Here is a 21,125-nt window from a genome sequence, read left to right on the forward strand (position 1 = left end):
GGTTATTTCATAGTTTTGATATCTTCACTATTATTCTACAATGTAGAAAATGTTAAAAATAAAGAAAAACCCTTGAATGAGTAGGTGTGTCCAAACTCTTGACTGGTACTGTATATACATACATTTTTTTATTAAAAAAGACAAAAGCATCCACTGAAAGTGACTTTTAGTCCAAGATCTGTGTCAGGGAAAAGGCTATATGCATCACAACATTGTGTCTCTTTGGGTCTCTGACAGATTAATCTGATAGCGCCGCCGCGCTACGTCATGACCACCACCACACTGGAGCGCACAGAGGGTCTCTCTGTCCTCAACCAGGCCATGGCTGCCATCAAAGAGAAGATTGAGGAGAAGCGAGGAGTGTTTAACATCCAGATGGAGGATTTTACATAAAAATCATGTTTGCTGTATTTTAATACATTAGGAAGAGGGGGACAATGGAAAGTCCAAGGTGGGGTGGTAGAAGTTTCATGTAAAACAGAAAATTGTAACTCCTGCCATATGTAATACATGCTTTGGAAGTCTTACTCGCCAGAGATCTCACATTAAAACAGTATTAAAAACAGCAACAATGTTCAGGACATTGCGCTTTCAATGTCCATGTGTTAATTGTCTTATATGTTTTCCTCCCCTCCAGGCGAAGGTTGTGACCGACATAGATGAGACAGAGCTGGCCCGCCAGCTGGAGCAACTGGAGAGAGAGAACGCTGAGGTGGACGGAGATGACGAGGATGGAGAGATGGAGGCCAAGGCAGAGGACTAAACTAGATGAAGAACTGAGGGATTGGATACGACGACGAGACCAATTATACATATGCAGTCCAGAGCATGTATTCATAAAGCATCTCAGAGTAGGAGTGCTGGTCTAGGATCAGCCCACCCCCCCATATGTAATCTTATGCATAATGATCTAAAAGGCTAAACTTATCCTAGATCAGAACTCCTATTTTGAGATATTTCATGAATACAGGCCTTGTCTGATGAGATGACGAACTTCATATCAAATCAAGCATTCTAGAACGTCTCTCCAACTGAACCCTTTGGATCAGTAGCAGGGACCCTTTCAGGGAGACTGATAGAGAGATGGCTACAGGCACTGACTGTCATATTGCCAAACAGGGCTGGGAAAGGCCTCTGTGATTATACCAATGGACACAATAACAACTGAATATGATCACTGAACCCTAGCTGTTTGAATTGCATAAGAACGGGTGGGTTGGGGTAGGATTAGCCTTTTTGTGCTGTAGCCAACTCCTCTCTGTGTGGAAGAGTTGGCTACAGCACATATAATACAAAATGGGACAAGGCTTGGGTTGGTGGGGTGGTAGCCTGGTCCCGTGCTGAATGTTCTTTAACCAACTCTTTGTGACACATGCAGTATAGGACCAGGCTAGAGTGAGTAGGGGTTTAGATAGATTCTGAGAATATAATAAGACAAGTGTTTTATATATAGCAAGGACATATTTTAGGAATGAGTACTTTTGAAAGTGGTTTTGACTATCTCCCCAACTCCATGAAAGGACAATAGCGTTCTTGTTGTTTTCCTGCTCAATATGGTTCAAGTGAAATGTCGGGCGGAAGAGAATAATGCTCACCTAACCAACTCACACAGATCTTTATAACTTAGGGTGCATTCTGGATATATTTCTATTTTGTCAGGACTACATTCTTAACATTACATTAAACAAATAGAAAAGTAAATATGTGTTATCAGGTTAGAAGTGATTGAAAGTGAAACATGCACTTAAATTAAATGTGGGATGCAGTTATAGCAGAAGCTGTTGGAGAAAGGTCCATGTGGGTACTCTAACCTTTATCAAAGATTTTAAATAAGATGTTTAATTGTTGTCACGTGCACAGGATATGTACAGTGAAATGTGGTGCTTTATAGGGTCTGCCATGGCAGTACAGCACACCTGGAGCAAATTAAGGTTAAGTGCCTTGCTCAAGGGCAAATCAACCTTGTCGGCTGGGTTACTAGTCCAACACTAACAGCTAGGTGACCTTCTTCCACCCATTCACAAAATAAGCAAATTAACCATATTCGGCAGGACAAGCACGAGATAGTGAGATCCTATTGGGGCGTTTTTGAATACATTTGCGTTTTTCCGTTATGGAACGCTTACTCTGAAATGCGCATCTAAACAACGCACTTTTACCAAAGTTTTGTCGTGGATAATCGTCTCAGAAATATAACACTCGTATAAGAACTTGTAAAATCAATAAAGACTTTTAATACAATGTATCACAAGGGGGTGATCCGCAGATCACACCCCTTCCCAGAGCACTGGCTCTCTCTTTATACCAATACACACACATGAGATCATTACATACATTAATTAAATGACTTCTCTTAGGTCATCTGCCACCATTATCCTTCATTTCAGGCTTCCTGCTTGTTTACGCCCAATAACGCCTGTATCAGCTCTTGATTAGATTATAATGGAGGCAGGACCCTCTTGTCTCCTAAAATTAATATATGTCTATCTTACCCTAAGCACTTATGGCCTTTCCTCTCTATTTTATCTTCATAATAGTGTCCTGCTCTTTCCATAAATGCACTTCAAGGCACGTATGGCTTTGGCCATCTGCTAATCTTTGGTTTCCTGTATTTACCAGAATGGCAAATGCACTCATGTCCTGCCTTCTTATACTATTTTCTAATGTACACCTGTCTATTGTTTAATAGTGTGATATCTACCTCCATATGTAACAATAACTCCTACATAATCCCCCCTCTTGAGGGTAATTAGCCTCAAAAACTACACTAAAATGACATATAGAGAGTAGATATCAATACCAACAATTGACTAAAACATTATCAAAATAAAGCTTACAAATCACTTGGACCAAACATCTCCAATACATAAACACAGACAGGAATAAAAGATCCAATTTGAAACATAATACACTTACAAAACCCAACTAGACCAAACATCTCCAATTAATAACATAAAATAGGAGTGAAAGATCTAGTTAATAAAAAACACTTATAATCAACCATTATACTTTAACATGATCCTATTTTTAGAAGGCAAAACTAACTTTAATTAAAAGAAAATATATATGTTCATCGATATATATCTAAAAATTCAAACAAACATACAAAGAACACAAAGCATTAGGCAAAATAGATATGCTAAAACCCCATTATCTAGGAGCACAGTCCTCATCCTTACAAATAAGACAATCTCCTCTTTGACACTTTGCACAGAAAAAAGGTTCTGGGTGATGATAATGACCATCCTCATTAATTTTTGTACACCACTTGCATTTGTGACGCAAATGACACTTTTTGTGGACATGTATGAGTAAACATTCATCTGAACTGGGTAATTGAACATATACAGGGAGCCGTGACACGCATGACCACCCCCCCCAATCACTTCATAGAGATAGTTAGGGTTACCAAAGGGGCAGTCAAGAGGTCCTCCAACCGCATTGCAAGGCTTTCCATACTTATTGGTATAATTGCCTGGGCTTCCCGGTACAGGATCAATCACCACAGGAGGGTCATCTCTCCTTACAGACATCTGTTTAACTGTTGTCTGAACCACAATTGACTTTACCAGGGGTAAAACACAACAAAATACAATACCCAAAGCCAACAACCCTCCTCCCAACATGATGGCCATCCTAGCAAACATGGCTCCCCACTTTCCTAATGCTAGGTCCAACCAATCCCATACATGAGAGTCTAAACCAGCATTAGCCTTTACTTCTGCTCGTAATCCTTTGAGTTTGGCCATAGCAATATTGGGAATAAAGGTGCAACAGTCATCCCCAAACATGACACAAACTCCACCCTTCTCCGCTAAGAGCCAATTGAGAGCCTGTCTATTTTGCCATGTCATTTTACTGGTAGCCTGTACCTGTTCCCCCAACGCCGTTAGAGCCGAGTCAGTATAGTTTTTTTTTTTTTTTTTGGGGGGTGGATCAGCTTAATATTGCGGAAAGAATGTTGCTTCCAATGTAATTGTCTGCATCATTTCCAATCCCCCATATTTTTTTGGGTAAATATATATATCCATTCACGTATGCATACATATACACATATATACATACACATACCTACATAGACATACATACTTTTTTAAAGAGTATACCTTTATTATTATTCCCCGCAAACCCTACCACCGATCCCCCAATTGGAGTAAACTGATAAACATTTCTGTTTTTACCTTCAATTTATACATCTTATACACATTTTACAGACACAGTCTACTTTATAATAGTTCTCTCTTGTTTGTTCTTAGTCCTTCCTCTATTTCTGTTGTCCATCCAGTTTGATTTCCACTTGTAACTGTGCTATTTCACAATAGCTCCGCACCTATACACATTTCACAGATCCCGTATGCCCTACATTGTTTATCTTGTTATTAGTCCCACCCTTCAGCTCCACTCAACCTTTCCCATCTATCTTCCAACATCATCCATTTCGGATTTTTATTTGCCATATATTTTTCAACTGTGCTGTGATGCTTCACAAAAGATTTGAATCTTCCTATTCTCATAGCTTCCACGGATTGTAAATTAAAAATAAACATTTTTGCTAAAATAATTATTATATTATTGATTGATTGACTATGGCTTTTCAAATCCCCCAGTATTGCTATCTGTAGCGTTAGTTCTACGCAAATGTTGCAATTCTTCAACCATTCCTGGACCTGTGACCAAAAACGAGCTACATGCGGACAATACCAAAATAAATGGTCTAATGACTCTGCCTCCTCACAGCAGAATCTACAGAGCTGGGAAGATTGTATCCCCCATATATATAACATTCTATTAGTTGCAAGAATTTTGTACAATAATTTAAATTGAAAAATTCGAAGTTTTGAATCCGGCGTTGTTTTGCGTATCAATTCATACACCATGTGCCATGGAATGGGTACATCGAAAATCTCTTCCCAACTATTTTGCAATTTATATGGCACAGCTGTAAGTTTTTTGGTCCTTAAATGAAATTGGTATATGTTTTTATTTATCACACTTTTCTTTAACCATTTATGTTCTTTAATATAAGGCCGACATACAAGTTCCTTACTTTTATCCCCTTCCACCTGCCTCTTCCATTTTTGTGGTAATGCTGCAATTAATTGGTTGTAATTTTGGGTAGAGCAGACATTTCCATATGTCTGCGTTAGCTGCATGTGTGACATTACTCCACCAGTCCTATTTATGATATCATTCACAAAAATTATACCTTTTTTAAACATTTCTTCGATAAATACAGTTTTTTTATCAATTACTATATTTGAATTTAACCACAAGATTTGTTGTACTATTTGTTCCGTCCTTTCAGGTGGATTAAACTGAAATTGCAACCAACTTTCTAAGGCTTGCTTAAAAAATAAAGATAATTTGGAGATTATTTCCTTTTCAAGCAACCGAAAGTGAGCAGGTGTAATCTGAATAAAGGGAAAAAGGCCCTTCTTGAACATAGGATGAGACATTCGTACCAATCTACTAGAGAACCAGTTTGGATTTAAGTATAACTTTTGTATGACTGATGCCTTTAGTGAGAGGTCTAATGCTTTAATATTTAATAATTTCTGCCCTCCGAATTCATATTCGTTATATAAATAGGCCCTTTTAATTTTATCTGGCTTGCCGTTCCAAATAAAATTGAATATTTTTTGTTCATATAATTTAAAAAGCAGGTCACTAGGTGTAGGCAAAACCATAAGCAAATAGGTAAACTGTGATATGATTAAAGAGTTAATCAGGGTGATTTTCCCACAAATAGACAGGTATTTTCCTTTCCATGGTAGCAAGATCTTATCTATTTTTGCTAACTTTCTATAAAAATTTATTGGAGTGAGATCATTTCTTTCTTTTGGGATTTGTATACCGAGTATGTCCACATCACCGTCAGACCATTTAATTGGTAAACTACATGGCAATGTAAAATGTGTATTTTTTAGTGATCCAATACGTAATATGGTACATTTATCATAATTTGGTTTTAATCCAGAGAGGATAGCAAATATATCTAGATCCTCTAAGAGGCCGTGGAGAGATTCTAGTTGTGGTTTTAAAAGAAAACATGAATCATCAGCGTACAATGACACCTTAGTTTTTAGGCCCTGGATTTCTAATCCCTTAATATTAATGTTTGATCTAATTTTAACAGCTAACATTTCGATGGCAATAATAAATAGATATGCCGATAGTGGACAACCTTGTTTTACTCCTCTAGATAGTTTAAAACTTTCTGAGATGTAGCCATTATTTACTATTTTACACCTAGGGTTACTATACATAATTTTTACCCATTTTATAAGAGATTCCCCAAAATTGAAATATTCTAGGCATTTATATATAAACTCCAGTCGTACTTTATCAAAAGCCTTTTCAAAATCAGCTATGAAAACCAGGCCTGGTGTCCCCGATATTTCATAGTGTTCTATTGTTTCCAGTACTTGCCTTATATTATCTCCAATGTATCGTCCATGTAAAAAACCTGTCTGATTAGGATGAATAATATCTGACAAAACTTTTTTTATTCTATGCGCCAAGCATTTTGCTAGGATTTTTGCATCACAACACTGAAGTGTAAGAGGTCTCCAATTTTTTAAATGGACTGGATCTTTATATATACCACTTGGGTCCTGTTTCAGTAATAATGATATCACACCTTCTTGTTGCGTGTCTGATAATCTATCATTTATATAGGAGTGGTTAAAACAAGCTAATAATGGTCCTTTGAGTATATCAAAAAAATGTTTGTATACTTCCACTGGTATGCCATCCAGTCCTGGAGTTTTCCCATCCTTAAAGGCCCCAATTGCATCAAGTAGTTCCTCCTCTGTAATTAGGCCTTCACATGAGTCTTTCTGTACAGATGTTAATTTTACATTATTATTAGGGAAAAAATCCATACAATTAGTTTCAGTTAGTGGAGATGGAGGAGCCTGAAACGAAAATATATTCTTAAAGTACTTTACTTCCTCTTTCAAAATATCATTTGGTGAATCATGCGTGACTCCATCATTTGTAACAAGTTTTAATACGTTTTTTTTGGTAGCATTTCTATATTGAAGATTGAAAAAAAAATTGGTGCATTTTTCCCCATATTCCATCCAGTTCGCTTTATTTTTGTAATATATTACACTGGATCTTTCTTGAATAAGTTCCTCCATTTCTTTTTGTTTTTCCTCTAACTTATTCTGTGCCTCTATGGTACCGTTTTTATTGTTATCTAACTGTACTGTTAGTCCTTCAATTTCCTTTGTTAATATGGACTCTTTTGATCGAAATTGCTTTTGTTTTATAGATGAGTACTGAATTGCATGGCCTCTAAAGCCACACTTAAAAGTGTCCCATACAATATGGGGATCTGCTGTACCTATGTTATGTCTAAAAAAGTCAGTTATAAATTCTTCTGTCCTAGTTCTAAACAATTTATCATCTAGTAGGCTTTGATTAAATTTCCAATATCCTCGCCCACGTGGAAATTCTGTAAGAGTAATATATATGCCAATTATGTGATGGTCCGACCGCATTCTGTCCCCTATCAAACACTTTTTAACTTTTGGTGCCAGAGAGAATGATATAAGAAAGTAGTCAAGGCGACTAGCTTGATTAAGCCTCCGCCATGTATATCTCACTAGGTCAGGGTATTTAAGTCTCCATATATCCACTAATTCCAATATATCCATGACATTCCTGATTTCCTTAAGTGCCTGAGGGTGATAGTTTGTAGTGTGATTTCCTTTCCGGTCCATAGAGGTATTTAAGACCGTATTAAAATCTCCCACTATAATAATAGAGTCTAGTGTTGCTTGTAGAGTTGATACATTCTTATATATATTGTCAAAGAAGCTTGGATCATCATTATTCGGACCGTATAGGTTAATAAGCCATATATGTTTATTGTCCAATAACATATTTAAAATAATCCATCTACCTTGAGGATCTGTTTGGACAAGTTGCACATTTGGATCAAAGTTATTATTAATTAAAACCATCACCCCTTTTGAATTTCTTTGCCCATGGGAGAAATATATTTCGCCCCCCCAGTTCTTTTTCCACAAAACTTCATCTAAAACTGTCGAATGGGTTTCCTGTAAACAGTAGATATTATAATCCTTCTCTTTTAGCCAGGTAAATACTGATCGTCTTTTCTTATTATCTGCTAAGCCATTACAATTGTAACTGGCTATACTTATTTCACCACTTACCATAATGAGACACACCTTTCAATTATTTTTATCAAAATATATGTTTGTAAACGTCCTATTAAAAAGTAACATAATGATTGAGTGTCTATATAGTTGTACCATGACATTTGCATCTCCACTAAGCAAACCTCCAATTGGTCCCCACTATTCCACCCGCCAAAAGCCCCCATCTCGAGTTGGGTTGTCATCCCAATGACCGGCAGACCACCCCCGACCCCCCGCATCGCACAGCCCCGGACCGACTGGGATCCATCCTTCGAAAAGTGCACACAGCGCCATCCACCGAACCGAAGCAGATCCATTGCCAAATGCATTTCCATCGCCCTCACCTCTATTTTTATTACATATTGCTGTGAATCATCCTCTATAGTCCCTAACATCTTTTACTTCTTCCTTCGCAACAGTTGTGGGATACACACATACACCCACACACATTCAGCCCTTACCCCCACACAACCATAAGCTCACCCTCTCAACAATTGCACCATCCCAGAGCCCAACTCAAGATGGATCATGATTTACAAATGTACTTGCAGTTGCAGCTGCATGAGAAGGCCTGCAAGACCGCGCAAAAAATGAGCATAAATGTAGAGATTTATTTACCATTGTCACATCCTAAATGATGGAGGTCAAATGTACCCCTTCTTCCTGAAACACCCACAATACGGTCATCCATTTTGACCATGTTCCCAAGCATCTCCATGCAGTCCGACTTGATTTCGTGCCACCAGGGCCACAATAATAGTCAGTATAGTTAATGAATCCACTCTAAGTTCTTATTTGGTGTTATCCACAAGAATATAGATTCAAATCCTGATTTAACCTCATCTCTGGCCTTGAAATCCCGAGGTACATCTCTAAGCTGTCCAATTGCATCAAGGTATACCTCAGGATCCTTCTCATAAGCCCTTTTAACTCTAGGTTTAACATAGTCATCATGGGGTGATTTAATAATAGTATCCTGTTTAATTTCTTTAACTAAGGCACAAAGACCAATCCATCCATCAGGCACTACATTCAACAGTTAGTTTTTTCCACACATCCAGAAACTATCAGCAATACCTCTGTCTTGATTTTTCAACATAGTAAGAGATGGCGCAACCTGAGTTATGTGACCACACAACCCTTTTCTATTCATAATCAACCCTTTATCATTACTTTTACGAACTCCCGCATTCTCTAACACCCAAATAGTATCACATTCTACAGTGGTGTTTCCTACATCAATTCCTTCGGTGTGGTGTCTGTAAAAACATTCATATTTTCCTTTAACCACGGTACTTCTGTCTAATTGAGGTCCATTTAATTCAGTTCTAATGTTATAGGCAGCACAATCATTGTCTCCCAGCATGGTCTCATTCAACATATTTTTACCCCTAGTGCTTACCCAGAGCAATCCTACATTCTATGTCACACAAGGGAATAGAATACTTTCTATTGGTACAATGGTCATTTTTCCAACTTACACAGTTTTTAAATGATGCCGGTTCAGAGACTATTAAAAGATCAGACAAAGGTGATTTTCTACACAAAATACAATTGTCCATTCTGTGTTTGTTTGCCATATACTTAGCCCATTCGTACCACTCGTTCTTCACTACTTCTTCTCGTGTGCTGTCCTTGAGTGGTTCTGATTCTGATACATCTAGTTCTGTCGCTTTTACAATGTTCTTATCTTGAGGTAGATCATTAGAGTTTATCAGAAAGTTCCAAATGTCATTAAAAAACTCTCCTGACTCTGATGTCTCAGGTTGCTTTGTGGGTACGGTGGTCTGCTTGGTAAGGGCAGTCGATGTCATCTTAGTGGTAGCTACTGTGGTCGTCACAGCAGCCGCCACCCTTGTTGTTGTCGTTGTCACAGGTTCTTCCTGTTCAGGTGCAGGGGTAGGTCTTCACCTTCCACTGGTTCAATCTTGTTCATAATGAGCACCTACTCGTCTTTTTCTTTGATTAATGTCAGGTCACATCCTTTCGGGTCCCAAACGACTTCTCCCTTTGTTTGGTGATGTGTCCATCCACAGAGTGCAATCTCCGGTAAGGGTTTGATCCTTATGATTGAGATAGACTTCTGTTCTCCTGCTTCTGTTATGAGTTGAGGTGGAACAGAGATTCTAACCTTGTCAGTCTTTTTGGATTGTTTGGCTGGTTCCTCTCTTCTCTTCCTGCTTCCACCATACATCTTTATTGTGCATGAGTCTGTTGTTTCTAAACTAGCACTCACTGTTACTTCTGTTATGTCAATGTCATTATTCTTTTGTTGTTCTAACTTCAATTGTCTGTAAAGGAGACCCTTCAAGAGTTGAAAAGTCAATTGTGGGGAAATCCCCTTCTGTTTCTCGTGAGGTTTCTCTTCCTCTTTCTTCCTCTGAGGCTCCCTCCTCAGGCCGGACTGGCTTCCATCTGGAAGGGTTTCAATTTTAGGGAAGAGATGTTCTCATTCTGTTCCTTGTGAGGCCTCTCCTCCTCTTCTGGGTGCATTAGTCGGTGCACATGTCGCATTTTGGCTTTCACTTGATTTGCTGTTTTCTTGGCTCCTCCCTGGCGTCTCGATCGCTTCCGCTGCTCCTGCTCCCTCCGGGCTCCCTCCTGGTGAATCAGCATCCTCTGTGTCCTCATTTCTATATGGTTGTGTCCTTCTCTCTGTTGGGACTCAGGTGCAGTGGTTCAGATGGTACCACGTCTGGCTTCCTTTCACTTGGACGGCCGTTCTTGTTGCTTTTGCCACCTCATAGGGTCCTTCTCTCCTCGGTTGATCCCACTTCCTTCGGAACACTCGAACATAGACTAGATCTCCTGGTGTCACTGGGAGAGGTCCTTCTGGTCCCCTTGGATCATCAGACGCAGAACCTCTCGTCCTGGTTCAGGTTTCTGCCTTCTTTCTGTGAGGCATTCAGACTTAGAGACTTATGGCCTCTGTTCTATGATTACACAATACATCCTCTTACTTCCATCACTCATCACACAACAAACTGACATTCCAGCTGAAGCTGGCAAACTCCTCTCCTTCTGGTTTCCTAAACATAAGACTTGGAAAGCAAAAGACAAAACATAACAGCATTGACAATGTTATGTGTTATGCATAAATATATTCATGAAAACTGAAATCTGAGACCATGACAATTCCCACTCTCTCTTTACCTGTCTATGCCTCCAGGATACTTTTCTGCTGGACTCCACAAAAATAAAAGCCCTAAAAAGCTTCCTCATGCTTCCACCCAGTCTTCCCCTTTCGGCCCCAGGTTCTGAGAGGTGTTCCCAAGTCATGTCATTTTTTACTTAGTTTCCCATCTGCTCCATTTCAACTGATAATCATGTGCATAACCTTAATCAACATTATCTCTTCTTGACGTAATTCAACACTGTATATGCTTTCACATCAATGCCTTTAACATGTTTGTTTAGAGTACAATATCCTATCATCTATTATTTTTCACATGATGCATTAAAAAAATAAAACAAGTAGCCCCCAAACTCAACCCAGTATGTCTATAGTGGAATCTAGTCTTTCTCTCTCTCTCTCTGGTTCCACGTCCTCTGTCATGGTGTTTTCAAGCTCACCCATTATTCAGCTGGACCTCACTTCTCGTGAGACTTATGCACCCATCAAAGAGAGACATTAAGATCTTTACCACTGCAGTGTTGTAAGAAGTATACCCCCAGCCTGGTGTATCTTGATGTACACTCAGTCTCCAGAATTCAGCCCAAGCCCTTCCATTTCTGGCTGTTTTTTCCTGAGGACATACACACTAACACATGGGTTATTTCCTGACAACAGACTTTCTTCTTATAGCAAGATCACTAAATCTTAATTTTTAAATAACAGCCCTATGTAAACATTCTGCCTCAAATACCTGGCCTCCTGCCACAGAAATATTCATAATGATAGTCAAATGATGGTCCCTACAGCAACTGCTGTAAAATAACATGTAATCAGTCAAGTGTCTTCCAGTTGAAAGAATATCCAATCCTAACAAAACTAAGTCATAAGTTTCTTAAACTTTTGCTCTAGTGTTCAAAATGTCACCACTTATTACTTTTACTATAATTTAGGTATGTGAATTGTTCTATTTACTTTAGAATTGTCCCTATATTTTACACAGCCAGCTATCTTTCCTTTTCTGTGAGTTATCTCCTCTAAAAATATACATAGTTTCTAGAAATAACACCCCTTCACTACCATAACCTTCATTTATGAGCCCCCTCATATATCCAATGTAGTCACAGTTTTTCTAACCCATAACAGCCATTGTTTGATACATACTTAAAACATTCTCAAATCAATTTTAATCAATTTTATATCATTCCCTCCTCAGGAACATATACACAACCTTATGTTCCTCAAAACAAAAATAAATTGACCAAACGAGAAAAAGAAATTATAATAACTGCTCATTTGCAATAAATTACCACTATTTGTAATGTAATTAAAACCTGGGGAACACGTCCATCCGTTTCATTCTATGCCAATGTTATTGTTGGTCTCTTTCTTCTTCATCCATGGGTATCATCGCACAACAGACTACTTTTTATTCAATTACTTATATTATTACATTTTATCATTACAATTCCAATGGCATTATAAAACAAAAGAAACAAAAAACCTTTAATCTAATATTCTGTAAGTTTTGTCAACCACCTTGTCTCAGGATTAGTTTCCAGAGCTTCCCTAGGCCTATTAAATTTAAACAGTTCTATATCCAAATAACTAAACCGTTCTTTTTAAAATACATTTTCCAACCCAATATTCAGGATAACAGTCCTTAGTGTTTACTTTAACTCAAATTTGACCTTATCTATTCAATACACATCATCCCTTTAATAATTAACGTTTATACTAAACACTTTCATTACCAGTAATATCTATTTTCCAAATAGCCCTTTTGTCTCAGTTTTTCTCTCATGAGTGGCCTGGTAATAAAAGGTCAGTACCCCAATTCCTTTTAGTCTTTCTTCTCCCTGGCCCATATCATTTCAGCATGTCTATTTTTAGATACAGTTCACAGGTCATCAGACACAGTTGTCCCTCACTATTCAGTCGGTTAGGGTGGGTTTGAGCTCCACACCCACTTGTTGTGGTGATATTCTCTCCCATGCCTTAAAGCATTCTGACGTCACCTTCCATGATAACTCCCTTATTCTACTGGTGATCTCTCAGACGAATTACAGATTATGTAGTTATCAACATAACCCTCAGAGACCCACACTCCAATAAACCCTTTGGAGTAACTTTCATCACTTTTTATATGCAGAATGAACAAAGCACATTTGTGTATTTACCCAAAGACCATAACCCCAGGGAACTGATCATTTTACCTATGAACCCATGTTATATCAAAAAATAAACCTATTTGAATACCTTAGTCAATTTAAGAGTACAACTCTTCATAATTTCCCCAGGGAAATAATAGATTTTCAAAGTAATTATACACTTTGAATAGAAACTGGTGTTTCTTAATCATTTTATAATTAAATCCCACCTGTTCCAACAATTGCTAGTGAAGGTGATCAGTCTTTCACAGGAAATTCTTAGGATTCAGGGCATTTTGACACCATTAAAAATGTTCCGCTCCCCTTTCTTTAGAAACAACTTAAATACATTTTTCAAAAACATTTCCATCCTTCTGCATACCCAATTTGAAACTGAATTGGAAAAAACCCTTCCAATATATCCACTAATGCATATTCATTCCCGGTACATGGTGTACTTACTAGTGAACCATAGGCCAAGAACACAAAGGGACTGGACTCACTTATCCAGAACTCCATTTTTAGCCTTATCCAGATATTTTTATTTTTAAAGCGGCTGACTTTAACTAACTGTTTTCCACAGTAATGCAGTCTCCAATGACATTTTGACCAGAGAAGATTAAACCCATATCGTTAATATTCACAATGTTACCTTTTAATCAGCAAACCAATAGTATTACTTATACATAGATTTTATTCTATAAGCGTCTTAACAGTTTCAGAGAATGACGGTATAGAATGTCTAACAATTAAAATTCCATCTGTACTCTACTAGATGTCAAATCAAACGTGATCTAATACTTCTTCTTGACCACATATAAACTGTAATCTCTATGAACCACTCATTGTTCGATCAGAGACTATACACCGCCAAGTGAAAATTCCATTCTTACTAACCTCAAACCGATTAGTTGTTTGTTATTTTGACAAGGATACAAACTCTTGTATAGCGGCATTTCCTGCTACCGCACTAAGTTCCAGTGTCACCGTACACTCATTTTCCCCATACGCGATATCACCATATGCAAAACAGGGAGCTATTTTCTTATTGGTTCTTAGATATTGTCAATAGTTCTGCTAATCACCCGCACGTCTGCGAGGACGAGCGGAACCATATTTGTCATTCATCGTAATGTATTTTCTGATTATATAATGTTACCGGGTAATGGCGTCCTCCATTTTCCAGTTTTTTCATATTCAATCCGAATTCGGTAGAACTAAGGTGCGCTTCTTTCAATGACTCCATGGCTTTTTTAAATCCCTCATCTCTCTATGCTAGGGAGAAACAGTCCTTTTGTTTTCATGCCACTATTTATTTTTCCTAAATACTCCACTTCTGTTATACACCTTTTATTTACTACTTTTCCAAGGTAGAGCTAATCCCCTTTCCCAGATAATAATTAATTTGTCACATCACTTAATTTCTCCTATCAAAGCCTACTCTATATATAGTACAGACATTATTTCTGAATACTACAGATGACTTAATGTCTTATTCTAGTACAGTACTTCAAATATCTCTGTGTTTTTTCCTTTACAGATATCATTATTTATTCATTTTATTAATTTGCTTATTTTATCACTTTAACTTTATTCAGTGTATTAAATCCAATTTAATAAATGTTTCCTTATAATTTAGCTAGTTATAATGTCTACACTTTCTTTCCATTGTCATTTAACTTATTTTACTATATAATTCCTGATTCATGGTTTTAGTGAAACAAGCCTCAGTATTTTTACACCCCTCTCTGTCCTTCAGGCTATTTTTAGACTGCAGTCTCTGTGGGTACAGAGCAGCTGATCTCTTGCTGTTCCTCTTCCCTGTGAGAGTTAAATGCACTCTCCTTCTCAAATTACACTCAGTTAACTGTCAGAGAGGCTTGCGCATTCCTCTTCCTACCAGCAGTTGGTCACAGACACACACACACTATTTTACAATTTTTTCCTAATCTGCTCATTCATCACAAAGAATTCTCATTCATCTTATTCACGCATACTCTTCGTTTTTACTTAAAACAACCCATAGTTATTCCTACTAATTTAATTCACTTCCTCAACATAAACCGGAATTATACTTATGGGATTTTTACGATATGACGAGACTACTACCTAATCGGGCCAGCCTGTCTTCATATCCTATTCACCCACCCAATACTGATCTCTATTCCGTATTAGAGCAATATCGTGGCGTGACCTACCGATTTTCAACCCCCGTTTAGCTAGACGGAGCGTTTCTTATCCGCAGGATTTCTTTTGCAGTTGAACCCCGCACAATCAGGCCAGCGTTCTTCCTGCGTCCTAAATATTCACCCACAGACCCTCCTGCCGTGAATATCCCACCCAAGCAGACCCCTTTCTAAAATGTTCCTTTTTAAAGGGCGGTATCGTGGCTTCCTAACTACTTATTTATGCAGCTCTCTCTTTTTAGAGCCGCATCCATAAGTAACCTGTCCAAGCGTTCCTTCTACTAATTTTATTGAAGAGGTATTACAGGATTTTCTACCTACATTATCTGTTTTGACCGTATGGGCTGTCCCACATTATAGCCAGGCATCTCAGCCAGATGGCGCAAACAACCGCATCATTTAAGCCACACATTCGAACGGTCCGATCAGAACGAGTACATGCCCACTCCGCTAAACGCCTGACACCCGCAAAGTTCACAGCTCCTAATCACTTAATTTCTACACATGCGCATACATTTATATTTAATACAATTCCCCAAATTACACATACATGCAAATTCATTGAATTCAAAAGTTCTTTAGTATTTACTGGTTTCTTTTTAGGAAATTTGAAAGAGAGACTTACGTGGCACCCTTCTCGCTGAGACAGGATCTCTGAAGCAATCCATACAAACATTTCAACTATGTAAGAACAAGCTTACCTTTTTATAGTTGTGGCCACATTGTTTGCAAGATTGTCCAAAGAAACTATCACCAGCCCCGAACGCCATTCCGTAGTCCCTGTCCCTCCTGGCTAAGCTCGCCAAATATGTCGTGGATAATCGTCTCAGAAATATAACACTCGTATAAGAACTTGAAAAATCAATAAAGACTTTTAATACAATGTATCACAAGGGGGTGATCCGCGGATCACACCCCTTCCCAGAGCACTGGCTCTCTCTTTATACCAATACACACACATGAGATCATTACATACATTAATTAAATGACTTCTCTTAGGTCATCTGCCACCATTATCCTTCATTTCAGGCTTCCTGCTTGTTTACGCCCAATAACGCCTGTATCCGCTCTTGATTAGATTATAATGGAGGCAGGACCCTCTTGTCTCCTAAAATTAATATATGTCTATCTTACCCTAAGCACTTATGGCCTTTACCCTAAGCACTTATGGCCTTTCCTCTCTATTTTATCTTCATAATAGTGTCCTGCTCTTTCCATAAATGCACTTCAAGGCACATATGGCTTTGGCCATCTGCTAATCTTTGGTTTCCTGTATTTACCAGAATGGCAAATGCACTCATGTCTGCCTTCTTATACTATTTTCTAATGTACACCTGTCTATTGTTTAATAGTGTGATATCTACCTCCATATGTAACAATAACTCCTACAGTTTCTAAAAAGGTAAAGTCTACATAACTTAATCTACTCTGTTCGTAACATATTCTAGTTTTGGGAACAGAAAACTGTATTGAGATTACATTTTTAATCGATGAGTAAATTACCACTGCCGGTCCCTGAGCTTCCTGTAGAAACTGAATCTGGCTCATTATTCTATTTTTGCTAATATCTCTGGTTGTAGTTTGTCTGCACTACAAATCCCAGAATTCCGTGTTAGCAGTCGGTAGCTAGTAACAACCCTGAAGGCTTACTAGTCAATCATCTAGTGTCGCAAAATATATATACAAAAAGTTGTAAATGTTTAGCTAGTTGACTGAAACATAACATAAATTACAGTAACAACGACTCTGCAAAATTGCTAGCTCTGTAGGGCGACAAACTATGTGTAATATTTGTGTTGTGGAGAAATGACCAGGCAGGAGACGGGAGTACAGTTAGTTTTCGTTTAGTCAAAACCTCTCGTGCTCTACAGTTCCCGGGCACACTAGTGCGCATGTGCATTTCCTATTAGGTGTAGTAACGTAACACTGTTGTAATACATCACTGCTTAGTAACAGCATAGTAACTCATATAAACAGATATAGATCCCAGATACTACTACTACTATGGAGATGAATCGACCTTCAATCAAGGTAAATATCGTGCTAGCTACGTAGTTAGCTTGCATAGCGGTTTGATTTTTGCTTGCTTAACGTTAGTTTGGGACACAACATCGCGAGTCTGTAGTAGGGTTTAAGTTAGGAAAATGCGGTGCAGAACATTTGACCGGCAATATTTTCATTTACCGGACTCATATGCATCAGGTTCATAACCTGATTAGGGCGTCCACATCGGCCCACAGTTCTCAGAATGACAGAAATCACATTTGGGATATCATGGTAATTCATTAACAGAACATGCATGTCCAGAATTTAAAGACGTGCTGTCCTTCTTACCAAATTCTGATGTGCACTTTGAACATGTTAGAATAACTGTCGACATTTACTTTTCCTCAGCCAACAAAATGAGTAAGTTAATGAACAGCAAAATCACTATCCTATGTGAATCTACTATAGTAGAAAAGTTTAGGCTACCTATTATATTGGTCAGCTTGTCGAGAAAGATCGTCTATTCCAGAGTCTGGACATTTGTGGGAAGATAGATCCCAAATTCAACCAGTAGGCCAGAAGGCCTAGGCTACATAAAACAAAGACGTTAAAAAGCAATGAGTCTGATGCAACAGATCAGAACATTTAGCTTAGCTTTGATAAACTATTATTTCTTAAGATTATAAGCGCAGTAATGCACACAGGGCAGTAAGTAGGCTACGCAGGAATGTTCGTTCCATAATGCAATTGGCGGGAAAACACCATTGTCGAGAGGGCACTGCACAGTCAAGCGGTTTCACGTGACAGATGAAAATATCCGTTAGAAATGTAGAAAGAGGAGATCTAATAGGCTAATCTGAAGCAAGGTAAAACATGCCTCGTAAAATGTATTAAAACGTTCTGGTTTTAAACAGTTAAGTATGTTTTCAAAATACATGATACATGTTCAAAATAAATGTTTTTAAAAATGAGCCTCCAGCTCGTTGCAAAGTGATGTTTGACGCGTTGATGAAGCCTGCCTGGGGAAATTTTTTTTGAACGTCATCCAACTGGGGCCTGTAGAGCACTGACTTTACGACCTGAAGATCACTGACGTCATGAAATGACCTCATATTTTTCTGAGTTCCCAGTTGTCTTGAAAGCACAGCAAGATGCTGCAGCAGTAGCTCTTGCAGAGTCTGACATATTTTCCACTCAATGGCTCTGTATGTGTGTGATAAAAAAAAGATACATAAGGAATATAGTGTACACATGCACCAATTTAATTCCACAAAATTATGCAAATTAAGCATGATCAGTCAAATGTATGTACGTAGACTGGTGAATCCATCAATGAATAGGCTAAAAAGCTAATAGGCAAATTTAGAAATTTGATTTTTTCTTCTCCTGGACAATTGTACTTTTATTTATTGGCTTTTTTTTTTTTAATTATCGGACGAACGCCTGTTATTACTGGCTAAAGGAAGCCCTCTGTGTAGGTACAGACTCCCAATGTGTCCTAAACCTAGATTTTGGCATGTGAAAACACATTTCGTTCTGTAGCTAACTAATAATGAATGACACAAATGACATTTCCTAATCTTTTGTGTAGGTGACCCAGATTATTGTCATCATTTTGTTAGTCAGGGTCCAGTTTGGAACCACCATATCAGGTAAGCTGATCAAATTGTGTCAAAGAAAGTAGCTAGTTTTAAATGGACACTCCAAAATAAAAGTTTGTCAGATGTCCTCAGCCCTCAAAATAAGGGGAGGGGATAAGTCCATGTTTTACCAGGCATGGTGTGTGCTTAGTATTTATTTGGACAGTGAGGCCAAATTTTTTAATTTTGCTCTATAGTATACTCCGGCATTTTGGATTCGGGATCATATGAAGAGACAGTAAATAATGTCACCTTAAAAATAAAAAAAATGTCATACATATGTTTACCCTTTAGAAATGAAAGCACTTTATGTATTTGGTCCCCTAGGGATGTGCTCCGATACAATACAGCAATGAAAGGTTTATTTGAAACACTTTGGTTTGATTAGAGAACGAATTGATGCGATACGTTGCACAACATTTGTTGCATAAACACATACATTTATGTATGTGCAGACCAGCTGGCTGGTGTGTTTACGGACATATTCAATCAATCCTTATCCCAGTCTGCTGTTCCCACATGCTTCAAGAGGGCCACCATTGTTCCTGTTCCCAAGAAAGCTAAGGTAACTGAGCTAAACGACTACCGCCCCGTAGCACTCACTTCCGTCATCATGAAGTGCTTTGAGAGACTAGTCAAGGACCATATCACCTCCACCCTACCGGACACCCTAGACCCACTCCAATTTGCTTACCGACCCAATAGGTCCACAGACGACGCAATCGCAACCACACTGCACACTGCCCTAACCCATCTGGACAAGAGGAATACCTATGTAAGAATGCTGTTCATCGACTACAGCTCAGCATTTAACACCATAGTACCCTCCAAACTCGTCATCAAGCTCGAGACCCTGGGTCTCGACCCCGCCCTGTGCAACTGGGTCCTGGACTTCCTGACGGGCCGCCCCCAGGTGGTGAGGGTAGGTAACAACATCTCCACCCCGCTGATCCTCAACACTGGGGCCCCACAAGGGTGCGTTCTGAGCCCTCTCCTGTACTCCCTGTTCACCCACGACTGCGTGGCCATGCACGCCTCCAACTCAATCATCAAGTTTGCAGACGACACTACAGTGGTAGGCTTGATTACCAACAACGACGAGACGGCCTACAGGGAGGAGGTGAGGGCCCTCGGAGTGTGGTGTCAGGAAAATAACCTCACACTCAACGTCAACAAAACAAAGGAGATGATTGTGGACTTCAGGAAACAGCAGAGGGAGCACCCCCCTATCCACATCGACGGGACAGTAGTGGAGAAGGTGGAAAGTTTTAAGTTCCTCGGTGTACACATCACGGACAAACTGAATTGGTCCACCCACACAGACAGCGTTGTGAAGAAAGCGCAGCAGCCTCTTCAACCTCAGGAGGCTGAAGAAATTCAGCTTGTCACCAAAAGCACTCACAAACTTCTACAGATGCACAATCGAGAGCATCCTGTTGGGCTGTCTCACCGCCTGGTACGGCACCTGCTCCGCCCACAACCGTAAGGCTCTCCAGAGGGTAGTGAGGTCTGCACAACGCATCACCGGGGGCAAACTACCTGCCCTCCAGGACACCTACACCACCCGATGTCACAGGAAGGCCATAAAGATCATCAAGGACAACAACCACCCAAGCCACTGCCTGTTCACCCCGCTATCATACAGAAGGCGAGGTCAGTACAGGTGCATCAAAGCAGGGACTGAGAGACTAAAAAACAGCTTCTATCTCAAGGCCATCAGACTGTTAAACAGCCACCACTAACATTTAGTGGCCGCTGCCAACATACTGACTCAACTCCAGCCACTTTAATAATGGGAATTGATGGAAATTATGTAAAAATGTACCACTAGCCACTTTAAACAATGCCACTTAATATAATGTTTACATACCCTACATTAC

The 21,125-nt window shown here is 38.9% G+C and overlaps 1 protein-coding gene across 1 annotated transcript; it reads left to right on the top strand.

Moving 5' to 3' along the window:
• The first annotated feature begins 242 nt into the window (after window positions 1-242).
• LOC120042868 (eukaryotic translation initiation factor 2 subunit 1-like) lies at window positions 243-1,041 on the top strand. Its single transcript, XM_038987652.1, has 2 exons — window positions 243-381; window positions 638-1,041. Exons 1-2 carry the CDS (start codon window positions 268-270, stop codon window positions 761-763), a joined length of 240 nt encoding a protein of 79 aa, XP_038843580.1. The 5' UTR covers window positions 243-267; the 3' UTR covers window positions 764-1,041.
• Window positions 1,042-21,125: the final 20,084 nt, after the last annotated feature.

This window comes from Salvelinus namaycush, unplaced genomic scaffold, assembly GCF_016432855.1.
Source record: "Salvelinus namaycush isolate Seneca unplaced genomic scaffold, SaNama_1.0 Scaffold794, whole genome shotgun sequence".
NCBI lineage: Eukaryota > Metazoa > Chordata > Actinopteri > Salmoniformes > Salmonidae > Salvelinus > Salvelinus namaycush.